At 46.9% G+C, this 22,839-nt stretch overlaps 1 protein-coding gene and 1 pseudogene across 1 annotated transcript; one reads left to right on the forward strand and one right to left on the reverse strand.

Moving 5' to 3' along the window:
- LOC120374491 overlaps positions 1-22,839 on the forward strand; it is a 193,918-nt pseudogene that overhangs the window by 61,345 nt on the left and 109,734 nt on the right.
- Positions 536-15,884, reverse strand: LOC120374368 (maestro heat-like repeat-containing protein family member 2A). The gene is made up of 13 exons (XM_039493871.1): positions 15,729-15,884; positions 14,850-14,992; positions 10,103-10,225; positions 9,052-9,214; positions 8,416-8,514; positions 6,995-7,146; positions 6,320-6,463; positions 3,230-3,322; positions 2,689-2,758; positions 2,458-2,571; positions 1,336-1,409; positions 949-1,071; positions 536-603 (listed from the first exon to the last, which is right to left on the reverse strand). Exons 1-13 carry the CDS (start codon positions 15,766-15,768, stop codon positions 586-588), a joined length of 1,356 nt encoding a protein of 451 aa, XP_039349805.1. The 5' UTR covers positions 15,769-15,884; the 3' UTR covers positions 536-585.

A 22,839-nucleotide genomic window follows, 5' to 3' on the forward strand; every position in this document is an offset into this window, starting at 1 on the left:
CCAGTGGAAATCAATATGCAGAACCAGGGGGATCCACTCTGTTTGTTCTGATGCCCCAACCAGCTTGGTCATTCTGGGTGTAGTGAGTGTGATTCTATCAACGGGCCTAATTCTGCTCTTACTTACACTGGACTAAATATTGATTGACTCTACTGATTTCAGTGTAAAGGAGAGCAAAACTGGCTCGAGGAGAAAAAGCAGCCTTCCTTAAGATGGGGGTGTGTGTGCGTGTGTGTGTGGAAAAAAGGCCCTTGGAGAGTATTGCCACAAGCTCCAACTTTGAAGAAAAGGGGCCAGGCAGAGCTAAGATCTTCAACAACTTACTGTAAAGTTGAACTGTTTATGTTAATACAGATCATGGATCCAATCATGGAGCACAACGTTTCTGGAGCCTCTGGCTGTGTCCATGGATAGAAATACGGATTGAAGACATTTTTAAACTAGTACATGTAGATTAGAGCATGTAGTGAGGGAAATATGCAGCAAGCTGTTCCAGGCTCTTGACAGTCTGGGATGCAACCTGCATAACCTCGGTATTTTGCTGATAGTTTATGTTTGCTTCAACAGCCACCGAATTGGGCACCATTATGTTCTCTGGAGAGTCTATTGAAAACAAAGAGATGTGCTTTCTTGTACAAGAACATTTCACTGAAAAATGGTGTTTTCAGAATTTTCAATGACTCATCAGAGGGTTGAGGAACCTAGATGACTCTGTTAGATGTAAATACCCAGTGTGAGAGTCTGATCTGTTACACTAGTATAAATCCAGAGTGACGCCACTAAAGTCAGTGGAGTTACCTTGACTTTACACCAATATAACTGATCAGATTCTGGCTCTAATCCTTCAGTCCAGTTGTCCTTGAGTCAAAACTCCCACTGAAGGCAAGGGGAGCAGTCAGCATGCAAGAATGGTAGGACCGAGTCTTAAGTGTTAAGAAGTCTCCTTACTAGTTTGCTGGTGGACACGCTGAACTCCGTGAAAACATGTGCTACCATATCCCAAGCTGCACAGTTCTCCACACTTTGTAAGCTGAGCAGCCTCTGGATGAAATGAAGAACTGCCTTCCTCACCTGCAAGGGCAGAGATGACACACATGAGTTATTGTTATCCCTTCTGCCTGAAATAGGAGATAGGATATGAGAGTCCTTATGCTTTTGATTTGATCTCCTTGGCTTATAAACATGGATCCATTTAACACAGTCAGGATAATGACATGCCTTCTCTAGTCTGCAGTCTCTCCTCTGGATCTGAATGAAAGCTCCACCCAGATGTCCATTCATCCCATATCATTGAAAAAAAATTGAAATATTTCACTGCTCCACACACAATCTTACCGTAGCATTCTGATCACTGAAAGTGGATTTCACTGCCTTCACAATCAGACACTTTTTCGGTCTTGTCTCGGGCACTGAAAGATAAGGAGAGGTGTACAGTACTTCTTTGTTCCACACACTCACTTTCCACATTGGAATGAATCCCGGATTTCAAAAGGCCCTATTTAAGAGTAATACCAAGCTTCTCTCATACACAGAATCAATGGGGAAAACATAGGACCAGACTCTGGTCTGAGTTACACTAGTGTAAATCGAAAGTAATTCCAGTTCTATAAATAGTGCCATCATGCTGCCATGATGGAAATAGTATAAAAGAATTAGATAGACTGAGGTCAATCTGTGTTTAACACAGTCTAACAGAACTCAGAATCTAGTCTACAGTGTCTAATACTGACGATTATCGAGTCAGGGGTATTATTTTATTTTTGATTATCGTTAATGTGCATTAGCCCCAAGTCAACTTCTGTATCTGAAGTTGAAAAATACCTTGGGCTACATTCAGCTCTTAGTTGAACCTGTTGATTTCTGTGTGGCCATAGGGGGGTAACTTAGGGCAGCATTTTGCCCCTTAGTGGATATCCAGACCACTGGTGACTGTGTGTTATAGAGATTCTGTGCCCCATTTGCAGAGGTGATGAGTCTGTTACAGCCCTGCCGGGCCTACAGAGCCTTGGTTCTTTCGCTCAATCTATAGTAGCTCATGCTTTTAGCTCTGGATCAGGGCTGGCTTTAGGCCGATTCCCCTGATTCTCCTGAATTGGGCCCCGTGCCTGACAGGGCCCTGCACATAACTGGACCCCACGCCCAGTGACCTTTTAAATTTTTACTCACCCGGCAGCGCTATGGGTCTTCGGCGGCACTTCAGTGGCGGGTCCTTCACTCGCTCCGGGTCTTCGGCAGCACGTGAAGGACCCGCTGCTGAAGTTCCACCGAAGACTCAGAGCGAGTGAAGGACCCGCCGCCGAAGTGCAGCCGAAGTCTCAGGGCACCGCCCGGTGAGTACAAGCCCCACAAATCAGGCCCCGCACTTCCTAAAGCCGGCCCTGCCCTGGACGTCCCCAACTCAACCCTCAGCATGTCGGCCAAGAGGGCAACTGGCACAGTTGCTCCTGTGTTACTTACAGTCAGCACCAACAATAGCTCTGAGCAGATTCAGAGATGCCACACGAACAGCCTCATTCTCAATCTCCAGCTGCGAGTGCAGAAAGGCTATCAGATCATCAGGAGAAGAACGGGCTGCAAGGCAAGAAATCACGTCCTCGCTGATGACAGAACTCTTATTGTTACCATACCTTACAAAGGTAAGGAAGTTACAAGGAAACTACTGTGTAACTCAGAGTTTCTTCCCCTTACCTAGTTGAACTACACAATGGACCAGCTCTGTGTGATTTTCCATGCTGAGCGGCTTAGCTTGAGAACAGATCTGTGGGAAGAAGGGAAATGGTCAAAGAAAAACTAATCAGAAGCAATTGAAAAGAAAATGTTCAATTAATTTCTAAGCTTCCACTTCCTACTTGTCCAACTAGAGGTCTGAACCCCAGGTGGATGGTACTGAATGCACAGCAAGAATCAAACACAATGTCCAATACATTAGATGAGAGAAGCTAGAGTGTTTTGAACGGCAGAGCTCATCGAATCAAGACACAGCCACAGTGTTTACTGTACAACTCTGACTCCCCCTGATAAACGGCTTATGGTAAAATTGCTTTACAAACTGAGCTGGATATTAGCCAAGAAAGTGAGACCACTACCTGCTTACTCTTGAGCCTGCAGAAATCAGTAAGGCATGAGGCAGTCCCCAGGCTCTGCACTATCATTTCATAGATTTGGATTGTTAATATGCTTCAGATCTGCTGTGCCTAAGCTCAAGGGATCCAAGCAAAACCACCCTCACCTGGTTATGCAGAGCACTGCAGATGGCTTGAAACTTCCCGTCAGGGAGAGGGATCTTATATTCACCAGAGACCTCCAAGAGCTGGCTCAGACTCTGCAACAGAGGGTGAAAGTCAGATGGTGGCACACACAGGAGCAATATGTAGTGACTGAAGCAGATTCAGGGGATTCATGGATTCCAAGGCCGAAACGGATTATTGCCATCATCTAGTCTGACCTCCGGTATAACACAGGCCACAGACCTTGCCCAGAATAATTCCCAGAGCAGAGCTTTTAGAAAAACATCCCAATCTCTATTTAAAAACTGTCAGTGAGGGAGAATCTGCCTTGGCCCTTGGTAAATGGTTGTAATGGTTAATTATCTCACCATTAAAAATGGACACCACATTTCCAGTCTGAATGTGTCTTGCTTCAGTTTCTAGCCACTGGATCAAGTTACCCCTTTCTCTGCTAGACTGAAGAGCCCGTTATAAAACATGACTCCCTCATGTAAGATATTATAGACTGTCATGAAGTCACCTGTCACAGGATAGGTCCACCCCGTCAGGGTGGTACCAGGTTGTGGAGGAAATGAAGTAGATCTCGGGCGGCCCAGCTGGCCTAGTCTCCTTAGCCACCGCAGCAGTCCTGACTCCTATGGCAGCATAGCCTAATGGTTGGGATCAGCGCAGCAGCCCTTCAGTGAGGTTCCACGGCCAAACAGCCTGAGTCTGTAGGGCTCCCCTTCTAGGTATAGCAGTGCGGCCTAGTGGCCAAAGTCAATGGAACCACCCTTGGCAGCAGAGCAATGCGGCCTAGTGGCCAGAGTCATTAGAACCACCTTTTGCAGGAGGGAAGTGTTGCCTAGTGGCCAGCCCTTCTCCACTGGGTCCTACGTATTCCACAGGTCCCAGGCCAGGGCCCTGTCTTGCCGCAGGGGTATCTGCCACCAAATCAGCGGGGATCCTTCCAAAACACACCAAGTCAAAGCCCAGTGCCTCAACTGGATCAATGCTTAGTCTACCTAGGATACTTTCCACTCAGGAATTCTGTGGTCTCTCCTCCATCTCTGGCATTGGGCGGCTGGGGGTCGGTTGCAGCCACAGTCTGGCTGATCTCTGAATCCTGGAGCACTGGCAGTCTCTCTGCAGGAGCCTCCAATGCACCCAGGGCCGGCGCTTCCATTTAGGCGAGCTAGGCAGTCGCCTAGGGCGCCAGGATTTGGGGGGGGGGGCGGCATTTTGCCTGGAGGGCGGCAGGTGGTTCCGGTGGACCTCCTGCAGATGTGCCTGTGGAGGGTCCGCTGGTCCAGCGGCTCTCGTGGAGCATCCGCAGGCACGCCTGCGGCAGGTCCACCGGAGCCGTGGGACGGACCCTCCGCAGGAACGCCTGCGGGAGGTCCACGGAGCTCGGGACCGGCGGCAAAATGGGTAGAGCCGGCCCTGCGCCTAGGGTGCCAAAAACCCTGGCACTGCTCCTGAATGCACCTCTGCTCTCTTCGGCAGCCATCCCAGACTGAGCTGAGTGGCTCTCTTTAATATCCTGGTTCCAGCTGAAGCATGCCCAGCAGAGTTGAGGGCCATGGCCTCCTTAACCCATAAAGTATGATTATCCCGTGTTGAACCAATGTTGGGTAGCTAAACCCAATCACACACCCTTTTACTTTCTGTTTGTTAAACTAAATAGATTGAGTTCCTTGATTCTACCACTGTAAGGCATGTTTTCTAATCCATTAATCACTGTGGCTCTTCTCTCAATCTCCTCTCCAATTTATCAACACCCTTTTTGAGTTGTGGGCACTAGAACTGGACACCGTATTCCAACAGTAGTCACACAAGTGCCAGATTTAGAGGTAAAATAACCACTGTACTCCTCCTAGAGATTCCCCTTTTTATGCTTTTCAGTTTTTTGGCCACAGCATGAGCTCATGTTCAGCTGATTGTGGTGATCATGATGAACAATCTTTTTCAGAGTCACTGCTTCCCAGGACAGCATCCCCCATCATGTATGTATGGCCTAAATTCTTTGTGCCTAGATGCTCACATTTACATTCAGCCATATTTAAATGCACCTTTGTTTGCACCCAGTTTACCAAGTGATCTAGATCTCTGTGAATCTGTCCTCGCCATTTTTACCACTTCCCAATTTTTATCTCATCTCCCAACTTTATCAGAGATGTTTTTATGTCCTCTGCCAGGTTATTGATAAAAGGTGACAATCGAATTCTCCTTTGCTGCTTCAAGCTTCCAGAATGTCTCTGATGCCATCTACAGATTTTACTATATTGAAGCAGTTCTGTAGTGCTCTGATGCTATCAAACAAGTCCGTCATGCGTTGGTTCCCTCCAAATCATGGGTATTTCAACCCCAAAAGTGACCACATACTGTACCAGAAAGCTTCAACCAACAGAGATGGTGAGTAAATATCACTACCAAGAAGTTATAGCTGTCTCGTGAGTTCATTTACAACAGTGTAGCCACACTGAAGACAGAATATGGCCCGTTAATTCTTGCTCATGTGGTACTCAGGGTAGATGAAATAGAGAGAGAAGGGGAGTGAGACAATATCTTTAATTAGATTATCTCACCCACCTTGGCGCTGTTGGGACCAACATGGCTACAACAACACTGCATAGAATGGGAGGTGAAATAGACAGGCAATGCTTTTAGATCCATCTAGTTACATAATCCAAAGCAATCACCCTCAAGCCTCCTTAGTATTAATTTTCAGCCATTGACCATTGGCTTGGTACTGACCAGAGACAACATATGGCAGACCATGCTCTGAGGAGCTTATGAACTAAAAGAGAGACGCAGAGTTGACAGGATGTACTGGGAATTCATGAGGGTAGATCTTGTTGGGGAGGGGGGCAGGTGTTTTGTTTTTTATTTCCTTATCATCCTCCCCAGGAAACAGAGGATGCTTTTCATAAGAGGCATTTACCTACAAATCTTCTTGCCTGGCTCACCATGTGTATAAACCCAGAACTCGTGTGGATATTTATTTTCTAACAAGTCACTGTCTCAACCAGGAAACCCCACTGGCAGCAAATTCCTTGTGCAGTTCATACATGCACACACATAGACAGTTACCTTAAGGAGTGGTACCTCACCTTGGTGACGTGAAAAACATCAGTGTTTTCATTATATTGCTCAAGGAGCCATGAGAGGTGTTCAAATATCTGATCTTGATACTCCTCTTTGTGTAGCAGGAGGCTCATCATGGGACCAAGGGCTTTGATGATAGCCTGCTTGAGCTGCATAGATGAGACACAGAATTTATGTTCCTACTAATTCATTCAGTATCATCCAATGGGCACACCTTTTCTACTTCCAATGCCTGCAACTTCCCTTGTTCCACTGTAGGAATGGGCCTATCTCAATATTTCCTGGTAAAGAACCGGGACTCGTAGGGTTGGTTTCAGGATTATATCCTAATGCACCTCACAACTATACCAGGTAAAATATTCCCCAGATTAGTATGCATTCTAGGCCAACTCATCCCTGCTGGAACTCCACTGGGGCTGAATGGAGGAATTAATTTAAGCCACTATCCCATGTTTATCTGCACGTTAGGTGCATAAAACTAGAATCCATGTACACTGCGTACTGACAGAATTTCCATGATGTGGTGACATTATAAATGTTTGGGTTTTAGATGTTTTACATGACACTCTGTTCCATCCAAAAGGACCTACCACTAAATGCCATCATCACAATGAGTGTCAGACACATAGAATTTAACGTTACAATTTCTGCTAAAGGTTTAGAGAACCAGCAATTCTCACCTCCGGCTCCTCACAGGTCAGCCAGTTGCTGGTCACATGAGTGTAGACGGGAAGAAAATGATTGCAGAGTCGCAATTGGCCCACTTTGGGGAATGAGCACTTTTCCCAGTTAGCCAAAAAGAGACGTACTGCCCTTGACCATTGTTCCAGAACTGCATGGACGGAGAGAAGACAGGCAATGTGAAAAGGACACATTAGTAACGAGGAGAAGTTGCTTTATCCATGAAGACACCCAGGCCAAAAGTTTACTACAATTCCATGGCAGCTACTGCTCTGTTCAGGACTAGACGCTGAAATCCAACATCAATTTTGAGCTATTTCTCTTCCCCCCATTCCGTGTCTTGTTTCTCAAAAGGCTTTTTAATTTGCAGATCTCTCAATCTTTTTTCAATTACCAGCATCTGAAGACAATTTTTCTCCCTTCCTTGTTACCTCTTAATTAGAGCTGCTTGAAAAAACAGTTTAAATTAAATTACAAATCTTTACTGATGGTGATTTTTCTTTCAAAATTGCAAAGTTTAAAAATCATTTCTATTTTTCAAAAATCAAAAATCCAGCCACCTCTTTAGATACTCAGAAACACTGGATGCACACTTCCTGATCAGACTTGTCACTGACATTTTCACATTTGTTTTTCATCAAATTTGGGGGGAAAATTATGGAAAATATAATTAAAAATCAAAATATTTCAGCAAGCTCTCCTCTGAACGACTCGTGTCCTCTGCAGTTATTGTTTATTTAACTCTAACACTGGATGATTTTATCTCGAGTTACAGTTTGTCTGAAAGATGTTCAGTGCCCCTAACTGCCATTGGCTTTACTGGGATTTGAAGGTAGTGGGAGCACTTTGCCCTAAAGGTAGGTGTATCTAGTGTCCTTGCTAAGAAGAATTAGGGCCCAATCCTGTTGTCTATGAAGTCGATGGCAAAATTCCCATTTACCTCAAAGGCACAGGATTAACCCCTTACTGAGCATCACCTGAAAAGCAAAGGAAGAGAGAAGTGGAGAGGAAGAGAAGACAGAGAAAGAGGGTGAAAGGAGATGATGATAAAGAAACTAAGAGGAGAGAATGGGTGAAGGAGTGGGAAATGGGATTTTTAAATGTACAGTATTGAAATCTGTTCCCTTCACCTCCTCCCCCAGGAGACTGCCGGCAGATGGGCAGCTTCAGCCTTTGTGTCTGTTTATTTTAAATTATATCCATGAGTCATAAAGGGCTTGAACTTACAAATGCTCAGTGCCTCCTGCAAAGTACAGAGCACTCTCAACTTCACTGAGTGCTGCGGGAGCCAAGGAACGCACCACCTGGTGCAATCCAGGGCAGGGAGCACAGTTCAGGGCATGTTTGCAAACTTGGTCAGTCACTCCAATCTGTACCAAGACTCCCTAAATATCCATTTGGGGCACCTGCTGGCACTTACCACCGCAAAATGCTTGTCTCAGCCTGCCGTCCTTGACGAACTCCAGCATGGAGAACATGGTGTTCAGGGTCACTCTCACAAAAGGGATACACTTACGTGCTGCAGAAGAGAAGGAAGATAGATAATCGGCTGCTCTCTGCCTTCTTAGAACACACTTAGAAACACTGAGGGGCAGGATACTATGGGCTCCTGGGTCATTTTGCTGCGTAAGCAGAGCAGACTGGCTTTAAAGGAGCCATTGAAAGCCAGTGGGGGATTCACCCTGAAGAGAGGAATCCTGCACCAGTGCACAGCTGTGCCCGATGCTCAACTCACTCCCAGCATAAGGGGAGAGAGCACTGGGGCCGGATGGGAAGTGGGGTGGAGAAGAGCTCCACTAGACCTGATCTTCCACTCATTCCCATCCTTAAGGAACTTCAGTTGGGGGCAGAAGTTAGAGCTTCCACTGCCGTCTGGACAGCTCATGATCTGGAAGCCAGAACTAGCAAGAGCAGTGAATCCTTTGTCTCTCCACACACGCACGCACACACTCAAGCAGAGCTCTGTTTAGCTGCAACATTTTTAGGTAGAGAGAGTAATCCCCTGTCCTTAAATGAAAGACGATAACTTTGAAACAAAAGATGGAAGTTACCATACCATAGGCTGATGACAGGTTGGCCAGCGTAACTAAAATAAACTCTTCAGGCAGCTTCGGTGGTTTCAGATGACAGTGTAGCTCATACATGACATGATCAAAATAGCAGCTTGCCAGAGTCACTAACGTGTTGCTAGCTGCCACTTTTACTTCATTTGTTGCTTCCTACAAAAAAACAAAACAAAACAACAAAAAAAGAGGAAGACTGAAGTAACTGAAGCCGGTTGCACTAGCCAGAGTTGTTTATATGAGTCAAGATCTTATTTCTGTGCATAAGTTCCGAATGAACTCACCCAACTTTCTGCGGATACAGTCATTAGTCATAAATATTCATTGAGTCGTTTGGCTAAACAATTTTCAGCCTTCGAGTTGCTTGCAAGCTGCTTAGTTAGACTATTCATTATTAGCTCCTTGTGGGTGGATGACTGGTCACCTTAGTCACGTGATATTTTGCCCTGCCCTGCCCTGCCCTGAGGAGGTAGTGAGACACAGACAGCTTCAAGATATTCAGAGAGCTTTCCTGGAATAAACTGTCCCCCAAAAGGAGGCTGACTTCCTTTGGAACAAGAGAGAGATTTTTCCATGGGTTTTCCTGCTGCCAAACTAGATTCTAAATCCAATGCTGCTGCTTTTGGAGATAGCTCAGATTCTGTCTGTCTGTCTTAGAGCTTTATACTGCCACTTATCCCTATAGTATCAGAGCGCCTCCCACATAACATCAGTATCAATAATGAAATCCCTAGTAGACTTTGGGAAAGACGTGCTCCTTAAGAAACCACAGGCCTGTCTCCGTGTCTGAGATCATGTGTCTCGGGTCCTGATCCTGCAAAGCACTTAAGCACATGTGTAACTTTCACATGTGAGTTTTCCCATCTTATGCATGTGCACAAGTGCTGTCTAGGACCTGGGCTTTGGTCTGGAGGAAGGTGTGGGCCTCTAACAGAAGAATACATTTTCATTTCAGTATATAGTTTACCCCCCCCCCCCAAAAGAGAGTTTTAATTAGTTAAAGCTTTGGATCCTTTGATTAGTAGCTCAGGAGAACTAACTTACCTGAGTCTCTCTCATCTGGTCTGAGGCTAGGCTTACAATGTTTTTCACTAGCCTTATCTCTAGGCCCCCGGTGTCCTGCTGTAATACCTCCTCCAGGATATAGTAGATGGCTACTCTGTTTTGCTGGGGACAAACCAGAAAAGAGAAAAAAAAATTCGGAAAAGTTTTTCTTGATGACCACACAGTAATTTGACAAATAAGCCCCTGCCCTAAAGAGCTTCCAATCCAAACATGAAATTATTAGCCTAAGTCTTATCATAACAGAGCAGGTCTGTGGCCAGGAAGAGAATCCATATCTCCTGAGTCATTATCCAGAGTCCTATCCCCTAGGCCACACTGACTCCTCAGCCAGCATGCTCACACAACTACTCCATTGACTTAATTGGTGTAAAACATGCCATGCCCTCCATAATCACCATATTAGCAGCACTTCAGAAGCAGCCGAACAATTGACATATTTTAATCTTCCTGCAGAGAAAAAAGCCAGAAGAAGCCTCCTTCACTGCCCCCTTCTCGAGTTTCATTTATTGAAAACAAACAATAAAAAGGAGCCCCTTGCCCTTGCTCTAGTCATTCCAGACAGAATTGGTAAATGTGTAATTACAAAATACCCAACTCCCGCAGTAAGTCCTCAACAGCTCCTAGCAGAAATTAGCTCAGCAGTTAGATCTACATTGACAGTCGCACAGTTAAAGGTGTCTTTTATGAGGCCCTTCAGTGTAGAAATTCACAGATGATACTAAATATGGGGGAGTTTAGTATCAGCTGGGACAGAAAAAAAATAAAGAGGGACACAGAGAAATTAAAAACCTGAGCAGAGAACAAGATTCCTTTCAGAAAACTGCAAACTAGCACATCTGGAAAGGATGTAACTGACATAATGGGAGGGAGAAAAGTGGGAAGCAACAAGTGCCCTGGGGGTGACAGTGAAAAACCAAGTCAACGTGTATATGCAAGGGGTGACGGCTACCACAAAGAGCCATGTGGGTTGGGTCTTTTCCACACAGGGATCATGGCACAAAGCAGGAAGATGACAGTTCCTCTCTGTTCATCTAAGGTGTGACTGCATCTGGATTATTGCATTTTCTAGCACCACATTCCCAGAGAGAGCAACAAACTGGAAGTAATTCATGGGAGAGCACTAAAAGAATGCAGGGGGGTGGCAGAACTGGCGTCTGATTAGAGCCCTGCACCCTGACCCAAATCCTATGGGACCTGACTACAGGCATCAGGGTCAGGTTGGATGAAAAAACAACTGGCTTTTGGGCTCAGGTCAGGTCGGCTCTCCTCCTTTAGCCCATGGGATCGGCACAACAGGGGGCAGTGTCAGAGGATGAAGCCATCGATGCACATCGTTGCCGCTGCGCCGGCTCCATGAGCAGGATGCAGTGGCAATATCTGGCTTGGGGGGAAGGGTTGGGACCAGGATGGAAAATGATTCAACCCTCTCAAGGTGAGGTGAGTGGGCTTGGGGCCAGTTCGGGTTGGGCTTCAAAACTGGGCCTGAGCAGACCTCTACTTCTGAAGACAGACTGAAAGAACCGGTTGTTCCAGGACAAATGGTTCTAAAAGCTTTAAATTTAACAAAGGCTAGGGCAGCTGTCCACCCGGCCCGGCCCCAACTCACCTCACCCTCTCCCCTGAATGCTCCACCCTCCTTCTCCTCCCCTTCCCCTGCTTCCCGCGAATCAAATGTTCGCGGGAAGCCTGAAAAATGCAGCAGGCAGGTAAGCTGGGCGCGGAGGGGACGGTGTGTGCATGGCCCAGTCCTGCTCCCCCTGGCCCTGGCCGAGCGCCCCAGCCAAGCACCACTGGCTGGGGCTGGTCCCGGCTGAGCGGCTCGGACCCGGCCCACCTGGGGACCCGCAGCTCCGGCCTGGCCCGGGGAGTCGGGCACCGCGGCCCCGGCCGCCCCCGCCCCCGCCCGGGGGGCCCCCGCCCCCCCCGCCCCGGCCCCCCCGCGCCGGCCCAGCAGCCCCCCGCCCCGGCCGAGTGGCCCCAGCCCCGCGGCCCCCTGGCGCCAGCCGAGCGGCCCTGGCCTGGGGAGTCGGGCCCCGCGGCTCCGGCCCTGGCGCCGGCCAAGCGGCTCCGGCCCGGCCCAGGCTGGGGAGTCGGGCCCCGCGGTGCCGGCCGAGCGGCGCCGGCTGAGCAGCCCCGGCCCCGCGGCGCCAGCCGAGGGGCGTCGGCCCGGGGAGTCGGGCCCAGCGGCGCCGGCTGAGCGGCTCCGGCCCGGCAAGTCGGGCCCCACGGCTCTGGCCCCGGTGCTGGCTGAGCGGCTCCGGCCCGGCAAGTCGGGCCCCGTGGCTCCGGCCCCGGTGCCGGCCGAGCGGCTCCGGCCCGGCAAGTCGGGCCCCGCAGCTCCGGCCCCGGTGCCGGCCGAGCGGCTCCGGCCCGGGGAGTCGGGCCCTATGGCACTGGTCGAGGTCCCGGCAGAGCGGACCCGGACCCAGGCAGTGTGGTAAGGGGGCAGGCAGGCAGTGTTCGGTGTGTTGTGGGGGGGGGTCAGGGTGGTCAGAGGGCAGAGAACAGGGGGATTGAATGGGGACAAGGGTCCCGGGGGGCAGTCAGGAAGGAGCAGGGGTTGGATGAGGTGGCAGGGGCAGTCAGGGACAGAGAGAAGGGGTAGTTGGATGGGGCAGGGGTCCCAGGGGGCCATCAAGAATAAGAGGAGAGATTGGATGGGGCTGCAAGGGGCAGTCAGAGGACAGGGATGGGTCAGGGGTCCCAGGGGGGTGTCAAGGAACATGGGGGGTTGGATGGGGCATGACCCCCGGGGGGGAACGACCCCCTCATGAGGTGAGGAGGAGGGAACCGGTTGTTAATATTTTGGCAGCTCATCACTGCATTTAGGTAAAAGTAGGAGTAATGGGATTAAACTAAAAAAAGACATACAATTTAGACTTTAATAACAGGAAAAATGCCTCACCTGTGAGACGGGTCTATAAGGTTATGACATAGTCTTCCTAGGAAAATAGCGGAAGTTCAGTCATTAGGGGCTTTTAAAATTAGTTTGGCCAAACCAGTGGGAAATGGCCATTTGGAATGGTTCTGCATTCACAGGGACATGGACTGGATGATCCAATAGATCTTTACCATCTCTGTCTCCTGGGAGTCTCTATATCTAGGTGACCTGCATGCCAAGGTCATAAAGCCCTTTGGAATGTTCAGAGCCAATCAGATCTCTCGATTGGCTAAACATTCCATTGGTGCTGCTTGAAAAGGAGGCTTCTGCAAACTGCAATCAGAACACACAGCTCCACTGGGGAGAAGCTCCTTCCATTCATTTTTAAATGTCAGGAGGATTTGTTTAATTGAAAATTGTCACTGATAATTTATGAATACATAAGCACTATGTAATACAAGTAGCTCTGGATTAGGCAATAATTTTATTCTTTAAAACCAAAAGAGATTCATCATTAATCAAGTAATTCAAATAATTAAAGTACTAGGAGGCCAAGACAAGCAGTTCGGTTCTGCTCATAAGGGTTAGTGGGGGAGGACAGACTGGGGCAGGGGCTGAATGGGAGTGGAGACCCAGTGTTACAGGGGGGAGGGAGGTTCAGAACCACATAGTGATGGGGGAGGAGGTGCAGAGCTACACAGGGACAGGGGATGGTTGGGTGGGGCATAGAGCCACATTGGGATGGGGGGAGTGGGTATCTGAGTGGGGGTGCAGGAACACATGGAGGCAGGGGCAGATGCCTTACTGAATGGGAGAGGTTAGGAGTCAGCCAGGGTCTGCATGGGGAGAGCTCCCTAACACTTCCTCCCGCCCTCCCAAAAACTGTTCCACACCTTTCCCATCCATACCCAGCAACCCTCCAAGTTCACACCCAGGCTCCTTCCCAGCAATTCACCTCCCTCTCCCTCAGCTCCTCCATTACCCCTGACTCCACCAAGCCATGAGGGGTGCAAGAAATATGGCTCTGTAGTGAGTTGAAGTGAATTGTTACTCAGAGTTCTGTATTAATATGCATAGTAAGGAATCTATTTGTCAAAAAAGATTTCCTCAATCCTTTTTGTTGTCTATTGATACAGACATACTTGCTGACAGGGATTTTGAAATAAATAATTTGAAATGGTGCAATTATATTGTATATTTGCAGAAATGTTAAAATACTGTGCGCATCATTTTTATTTTTTTGTTGCAGAATCCGCCCCCCCCGGAAAATATATAGATAAGGTCCCTTCAGTGCTATAATCTCAATAATCTTTCTTATGATGACATGAGTGTTGGTTAGGAATAAGAGCAGGGAGTCAGTTCACTTGGGTTTTATTCACATTCTTTTACTAACTTGCTAAGTGGTGTTGAGCAAGTAACTGAATTCCCTGTGACACAAATCATCTGTAAATGGGGATCATGCTTACCATTCTCACAAGGGTGCTGTGAGTCTTAATTCACTAGTGTTAGGTAAGTGCTTTGAGATTTTTGGATGAAGATGCTAAAGAAGGGCAAAGTATTATTGGAAGAGATTACTGCAGGTCCTATAGTGTACTTTTACTATATACAACTCATGTACTCCACTGTGTGAAAACGGACAATGCTCTTTTTATAGAGCATTATATCAGCCTGATCTGTAATAACAGCATTTTGCATGATGAGGATAGAAGGGTGAATACTGATTACGCTGCTGGTGCACCAGGCCAAGTTCTATACTGAATCACTCCCATGCATTCCCCCAGGAAGTCAGGCAGAATTTGGTGTGGACACATGGAAAGCAGATTTAATTTCATGAAACTGCCCTACCTTATCCTGTTGCAATTTCTCCAGCAGAACTCTCACAACACTAGCCAGCTTGGTCTTAGCTATAGAGGCAATCCGGAGGGCAATTCTGTCCTTATCTTGGTCATCCATGTGTGCCAGGAGGGAAACAACCTCATTATAAACACCTGAAATTTAATAAAAGGATTTGGCTGGTTACCACTGATAGTAGAATTGGTGCTGGCCTCTTTAATTCACTATCCAGTAAAGATTCTGCAGGTGCCCAAACACTGTGAGGAGAAGACAACCTGGGAATCATGTAAATTCTCTTCCTTCCTCCTGATGACCAGGTTTGTGTGCTGAAGGACCCAGTGTGTTTGGGAGGAAATCATAATGAAGAAAATTTGTTCCTTTCAAGTAGATCCCCATGTAAAATAATCTTCCTTTCCCTCTTTACTAATTATTCTGTATTACTATCAATTGATGAGGTTTGATAGCATACAGAATAATAATTTATGGCCCAAATTTTCAAAACTGGGTGCCTAAACTTAAGCACCTAAATCCATATTAAGGCACCTACACCCTGATTCAGCATCCTAATCACATGCTTAACTCTAAGCCAACAAAGAGACCTAAAGTTAAGCACATGCTTTAAGAGTTTTGCTTAGTCAGACCTCCCCCATAACATTCAATAGAAACTCAGATTCTCAGGAAAGTTTCCAGGTCCAGAGGCTGTAGGCCAAGTCCTCAACTGGTGTAAATCAACACAGCTACAAGGAAGACAACAGAGCAACACTGGTTTACAGCAGCTGAGGTTCTGGTCATACAAATGGAGAACATTACAACTAATCTATCTGTATGCCTAGGCTTTCTGAATGTGTGTGTGAATAGACTGGATCTAGAAAATACAATGCTGACCCTTACCTCTCTCAGTTACCTCCTGTTCACTCACAAGATTATTCATGTTTTAGTCTTTTTTCACCACTTCCTCCAGTCCTTTCTCCAAAGAGCTCCTGTCCTGGTAGGCAGCTGGCCTCTCAGTCTGTCATGGCCAGGATAGCCAGTTCAGATTATGCAAGCACTATTATGACATCAGTGTGACTGTAGCATACCTCACAATCTGCTGCTGACCAGGTATGTGCTGTAATTACATGGACAAGATCCTCAAAGGTATTTAGGCTCCTAACTCACACTGAAATCAGTAGCTTTTAGGAACCTAAATACATTTCAATATCTGGACCCATACATGTAAGCAGTTCAATAGATGGCTACATTTGCTCCAGTGTAGAATTTCTCATTCTCTCAACATCACTTTGAATTTTGGTTTGGTCCCTCTCTCAGTTTACCACACTTTCCAGTATTGGTTTTACCTGAAAATCTGCTCCTGGTTGAATTTATATAAATAAAAGCACCAAACAAAGAAAGAGAAGAAACTGCCTTGGAGAATGCACAGTGACCCTTGAGTGTGGTTGGTTGGTTTCCCTCTGCTTTTAATTTGGTTGATCAAAAAGCCTGATGAAACCTTATTGAACTGTATTACAAATATTGATTTTATATTCTTTTACAATGAATTGAAATTTATACTTAATTTCCATGTCCTGCCAGACAAATCAACTACATTAATTTTTATTGTGTTTGATACAGTGTGGTGTCATATGTAGAGCCAACTCTTGATTTTGGAAGTTATGTTGCCTTTAAAGCATTCAGAGTGATGACACTCTTTGCAGTAAACCATATGGAAAAATAATTCCAATTACATTTGTCCTTTGCTATGTATAACTGTTTTTGTGCCTTACCCTTTCTGATTTTATCCTTACACGTATATGCTATTCTTTTGTACTCCTCCTTAGTAATTCTTCCATTTCACATTTTGTAGGATTTCTTTTTGATTTTCAGGTCATTAAAAAACTTACTATTCTTCCTATCTTTCCTTTGTATTGGCAGTTGTGCCTTTAATATTGTCTCCATGAGAAACTGCCAGCTTTCCTGAACTCCTTTATGCCTTAGATATTTTCCTTATGGGTGGCTACCTACCAATTCTCTGAGTATATTGAAGTGTGCTTTTTGTAATCCTCCTTCTGTCATTCTCACTCCTTCCTTTCCTTAGAATCATTCGTAATCACTTTCACCCAAATCACCTTCCACCTTCACATTCACAACCAGCTCCTCCCTGTTGGTCAAAATAAAGTCTAAAATGGTTGTCCTTCAGGTTACTACCTCCATTTTCTGAAACAAAGCATTGTCCCCAGTACATTCCAGGAATTTACTGGATAATTTTGTTTTTTGCCATATTTCTTTTTTAACAGCTGTCTAGGTAGGTAAAATCCCCCATTATTATCATCAGGATTTGTGTTTTGAATATTTCAGGTTTTTGTTCTAGAAATGCCTCATCTCTCTCCTCTTCCTGATTGGGTGGTCTGTAATAGACCCCTACCAGGACATCCCCCCTGTTTTTTCCTTCTTTTATCTTTACTCAGAGACTTTCAACTGGTCTGCTTCTCACCTCCTTCTGGACCTCAGAACAAGTGTACAATGCAAGACGTCCTCTCTTTTTTTTTCCTGCCTGTCCTTCCTGACCAAGCTATAGCCCTCTATACCAATATTCTAGTCCTGAGATTTAGCCTATCAAGTATCTGTGATGCCAGTTAAGCTCAATTATGACTTATGTACTAAAACTCCCAGATTTTACTGTTTAGTCCTCTTTATTATTACTCCTTCCATTTGTGTATAGACATCTAAGATGTTAAGCAGATACCCCCATGGATTTCCCTTTTGTTACTCCTATAATGCTACTACAATTTTCCACATCTGCTTTTCCCCAAACATCTAGTCCTCTATTAAGGTCACCTTTTTTTACCTGGTGGCTTTTTTCACCCGCCCCCTCTGAACTTAGTTTTAAGCTCTTCTCATAAGGTTGGTGAGTCGGCACATGAAGATGTTCTTCTCCTTCTTGGTCAGATGGACCCCATCTCTTCCCAGCAAACCTCCTTCCTGCAATAGCAGCCCATGGTAGAGGAAGTCAAACCCTCCCATAGACCCATCTTCATAACCCTATTATGTGGACCATTGAGCGTGTATTGAGCAGAAAGCACACTCACTGCAGGAGATGAAGGGACTGAGTTAAACTGCAGATGTCAAGTTCACATACTTCCATTTTCAGTGACTAATCTCTTAAGACAGTGGGAATGGCTACGGTACAAAAGTATTTCTGTAGATTGGCATGTGATTATTTGTATTGCAGCACTGCCTCATAGTCCCAGTCACAGACCAGGATCCCATTGCGCTAGGACCTGTACAGACATAGAACAAAATAGTCCTTAACTGTCATTAATTAAGACATAGTAACAGCACAATAAACAGACAAGAGGATAATAAAGCAAGCAAACAAATCCCCTTTGAACCAGGTACCAGCATGTAACTAATAGAATGCTACATATTTAGGGAACTTTCTCCCTGATTCAGGGTCTGATGTGACTAAGCCCCTGTTCCATACCATTGTGTAAACTGGGGACTTGTACAAGATGGAAGGTATACAGTGGCACACAGTCGAGGCCTACCCCATTTTTAGTACATAAACAGGAGGCCACTCCGTAAGAAGCTAAGGGCACGGTCAGCACAGAGAATTTGCCTGTCTCTGTGCTGATGTTATGCACCCCTCAGTGTCTACACCTGGCTCCATAAACTTCGGCCTTTCAAGAATGCAGCATTGTGTAGGAGCACGGGTAATTGTAATAACGCTTGTTCATTGCAGCTGTTAACATCAGGGCAAGGCATCCACATATAGGTCCACTACAGATGGACCAGTGATAGGAAGAGTGTTCATGCATGTGACAAGTAACACCATAAACTATTAAATGCCACAGAACAAATTAAGATCAATAACAGAACAACATTATGTGTGGCGAAGCCATAACAAACACTGTGCAGGCATCAAGGAGCTCGGAAATTAGCACATCATCACCCGAACACTGGCTCAGCTTGACTTAGATCTTGGGCAATAGTAGACCCTTAAAAGGAGGCCACAGCTTTACACCCATGGTCACTGTGGTGTTAATTGGCTGCCTTTTACAAGAGCTGGATCATAGGTTGACTCTGAGTGTGTTTACACGGGGCAAGGTTTGCACAACACAAGCCTTGTGCACACACTTCCCCTCAGAGCAGCTGCGGGTGGAGGCCCGACCATTCCCCCTCCAGCAGAGGGGGAGACACAGCATCTGCCCCTCACTGCGCATGGGGGTGATTTCCTGGCGCACAAACAGCCCATGCTGTATTCTGCGTGGGGGAAGGCCCAAGCCCCGTGCATGGGGTGGTGGTTCCCGTCACCTCCTTTCCAATTTCAATCCTCCCCTCACGTTAGTGACCTGATGGTATGGCCAGGTGGAGGCGGGGTGGGATGGCAGAACAGCTAGGGCACTAATGTGTCTTTGCGGTGCTGTCCTTCGTTGCTTCATTGTGTGTGACCGCTGCATGCTGGCATGTGCTCCTGCGGCCGGTCTGCCCCGAGAGGTCAGGGCAGCAGGAACCCTCTGTCCCGCAGCTCAGAAAATGGCAAGGCAGAGCTGCTGGAGAGTAGATTGAGTGGTTGGGGCTCTGGATTCTACTCCTCGCTAGGGGAGTATGGTTACAGAAGAAGGGGGTGGGCAGGACACCTGGTTCTGCGCCTGTCATGGGCTTGCTATGTGACATTACCCAAGATGCTCAGAACCAAAATAGCAAAAGCAGCCTTTAATTCTGAATGCCTCTGATTTTGGGGGTGCCCAGTGTGAGCTATGAAGGCCTGAGTTTCACAGGGACTCAGCATCCACAGAGCCCATTATTGGCGCGACCTGGGACACAGCGATCCTACCGGGGAACCTGAGAAACAGCCAACCCTGGGAAACGGAAACTGCCCTGGGAAGCCTGGTATCTGGTTATTGGTTTGCTAATAAAGCCAACTTCCAGGAAGAGAGTGAAATTGGCCTTGTGTAATGTGTTTGGAACAGGCTGGGGCAATAGACAATAGATTATTTAGGTTAATTTTTCTGTCTACCCAGTGGGACGCACTGCTCAGTTTCTTTCCCGGACTCAGAGCTTGCAAGCTTGTCCCCTCCCAACCGGGGGCAGGGAGAGGGGAAAACAGCCATCACCACCTCCTACCTGTAAGTGGCTGCCCCACGCCGTGGTAAGTAGTGGGTGGGGGTGTGGACAGGCAGCCCAGATGTGCCTACCTTTAAGATGCAAATACAGGCACAGTTCAGTATTTGCTGGCAGAGCCGGCCCTTAAAGAGTGTGTGGTTGTTGGCGGCTTGGGCCCCACCCAGGCCAGAGCCACCCCTGATAGACTGTGACGGGCTGACTACTTGAGCTACCCCAGCCCAGGATGAAGCCTGGTAATGATGGTTGGTCGCCCAGCCCTATTGTGGGCTCCGGCTATCCCGCAAACTCTGGTGCTGACCAGACTGGGCCAACCTGAGTGGCCTCCCTCTGAGCGGGAGAGTGAGGGACGTTTACACCTGTACGAGGGCTGGTCAGGAATATGGACTTTTACAATCTATGACAATTCCCATGCTGCTGAGAGAAGACTAAGCCAACCATGTGAGGCTAACGAAAAGGGTGGGAACGGTCACCCACAGTCAGGCTAAACAGGCCTCCATGCCTAACTCCATTCCTGAGCCTCCTATAAGGACGTGGTCTGTGCCCCCTGATACCACGGGCCCGGGGACCCAGCCAGAGGTGGTTGAACCAGATTCCAAACTAGAGTCTATGGCAGCAGTTTTAGATCCAGTTCCTGGGACCCAGCTAGAACCAGCCCAAGGATCAACACTGGAGGAGCAGTCAGCACCAGAGCCCGTGCAAGCAAACCCATCGGAGTCAGCGGAACAAGCACCAAACGGCTCCACAGAGCCTGCACCTGTAGCAGCAGCTAAACTGATGCAAGAAGCTCAACTGGAGCCTGGAATACAACCTGGTGCACCAGCAGAGAGCGGTTCACAGTCAATGGAGACACCCCCCATCACCTGCATCGCTTCCAGTGGGACGAAGCCCAAGTCCACAACCCAGCGAGGCACTAATGTCTCCAGCATCAAGGGAGCAGTTCCAGGCAGAGCAGGAAGTGGATGAAAGCCTCAAGGGAGCTTGGACAGTGGCACTGAGCAACCCACTGCTTCTCAGCTCTTTATAGGTCCAGGTTTGTTGTAGAAGGAGGACTCTTATACAAGGAAACCCTTTCTGGTGGGCACAAGGAGGACTGGCATCCTCAGAGACAGTTTGTAGTTCCCACTAAGTATAGGGAAAAGCTCTTGAGATTAGCCCATGATCACCCTAGTGGCTATGCTGGGGTGAATAGGACCAAAGACCATTAAGGAAAGTTATTCCACCGGGAGAGAATGGGCACGGCCGTTGCTACCTATGTCCGGTCTTGTGAGGTGTGTGATCTCCCATGAGAGTGTAAACGGCAGCGTAAGGACTGTCTGATTCCCTGTTGCCCTGTGATAATAAATAATAAAGGGCCCATCCCCTTAGTGGGATCAGTTACTGACTTCAGTGAGGTGAACATGGCCCAAAGACTCTGTTTCCAGAGACTGGAGATAAAGAGTCTAAAGTGGAAGATGATGTGGCTGGATGTGGGTCGGTTTTGCTTTTGATCTTGTTTCTGGTTTATAAGGAAGCTATAAGGGTCAGAATCCCAGAGCTTGTCTTCTGAGCAGTCATGGGACGCCGAGGCTTCGCATTTCCTCCAAGTAAGTAGAACTGAGTTAGTGATGACAGAGCCATGATGTACGGGAGAGTGTGGCAGGCAAGCCGCTATCCTCTGAATAGCTGGGAGTAGCCAGCTGGCAACTTCTTGGAGATGCAGAAGTTCCCTGGTCTATCCACGGCTGCCCAGAGGATTCAGGGGGCCTGGGGCAAAGCAATTTCGGGGGCCCCTTCCATTAAAAAAAAGTTGCAATACTATAGAATACTATATTCTTGTGGGGGCCCCTGTGGGGCCCAGGGGCTGGGACAAATTGCCCCACTTGCCCCCCCCCCCCGGGCAGCCTTGGGCCTATCAGGGGACATCTACACAGCTGCAGTAGTAAAAATTTATGTTTGTATTTTGTATAATTTAAAATAAAAATTAGAGAATAATAATGTAGCATGCATTAAATGTACTGGTGTATGATTTGACCATATCCTCCAAGCCACCCTTTCTGAAAGCAGAAAGGAATGGCCTAATGGGCCATTGGTAAAGATGCATCAGCCAAAATCTGTGTCTGAAGCTGATTTCAAGGCAGTGACAGACCTTTAGGGTCACCACTTTGTTGTAGGTTTAGCATTTTTAAATAAGTAAATGATGCAATAATTGTTTTCTTCTGCATTGCAATTTGATGTTCTGTTCCAATGCTTTATGTAAATCAATCCTTTTTTGTGTGTAAATAAGGAATGTGTGTGTTAAAAAATAAGTGTAAAGGCCATCAGCGGACCAAGTGTTCTAGGAAAGAACCAAGGACAAACGTAAGGGTGCCAGGAGATTGCAACAAGCCCCTATTAATATGTCAGAGGAGGGGGAATTAATGACTCTAAAAATAAGACAGGCACCTAGCAATAAAGACAAAGTAGCTGTGATCAAAAGCAGCATAAAATAACTCCCTAAAAAAATGAATAGAAAAAATACAAAAACCCCAGTTTAAAAAAACCAAGCACTTGTCAAAGAACAATGAATTACAGCATAAGGGTGCAAAATTCATTGGTCCCAATGAAAAAAAAAACACTATATAAACAGGATGCCTTGTCATGAAACATTGGATTCATCCTGCCAAGACTTCCCCAGAGCATTGTGTTGCGACCAACAGAACCTGGCTCCTCTCTACCTGTGATCAACCTGGCTGGGCACTAGATTGATCCAGACTCTAAACTTGTAAAACATCGACTGGCAGGAGTGTGTGTGTGTGTGTGTGTGTGTGTGTGTGTGTGTGTGTGTGTGTGTGTGTGTGTGTGTGTAATTAAATGCATATGCTAATTGTTGTATTTCCAATTAATGCGGCGTATTGCCTTTGCCCCTGAAAAAGATCCCATG

The sequence above is a fragment of the Mauremys reevesii genome, linkage group 11 (genome assembly GCF_016161935.1).
Source record: "Mauremys reevesii isolate NIE-2019 linkage group 11, ASM1616193v1, whole genome shotgun sequence".
Classification (NCBI taxonomy): domain Eukaryota; kingdom Metazoa; phylum Chordata; order Testudines; family Geoemydidae; genus Mauremys; species Mauremys reevesii.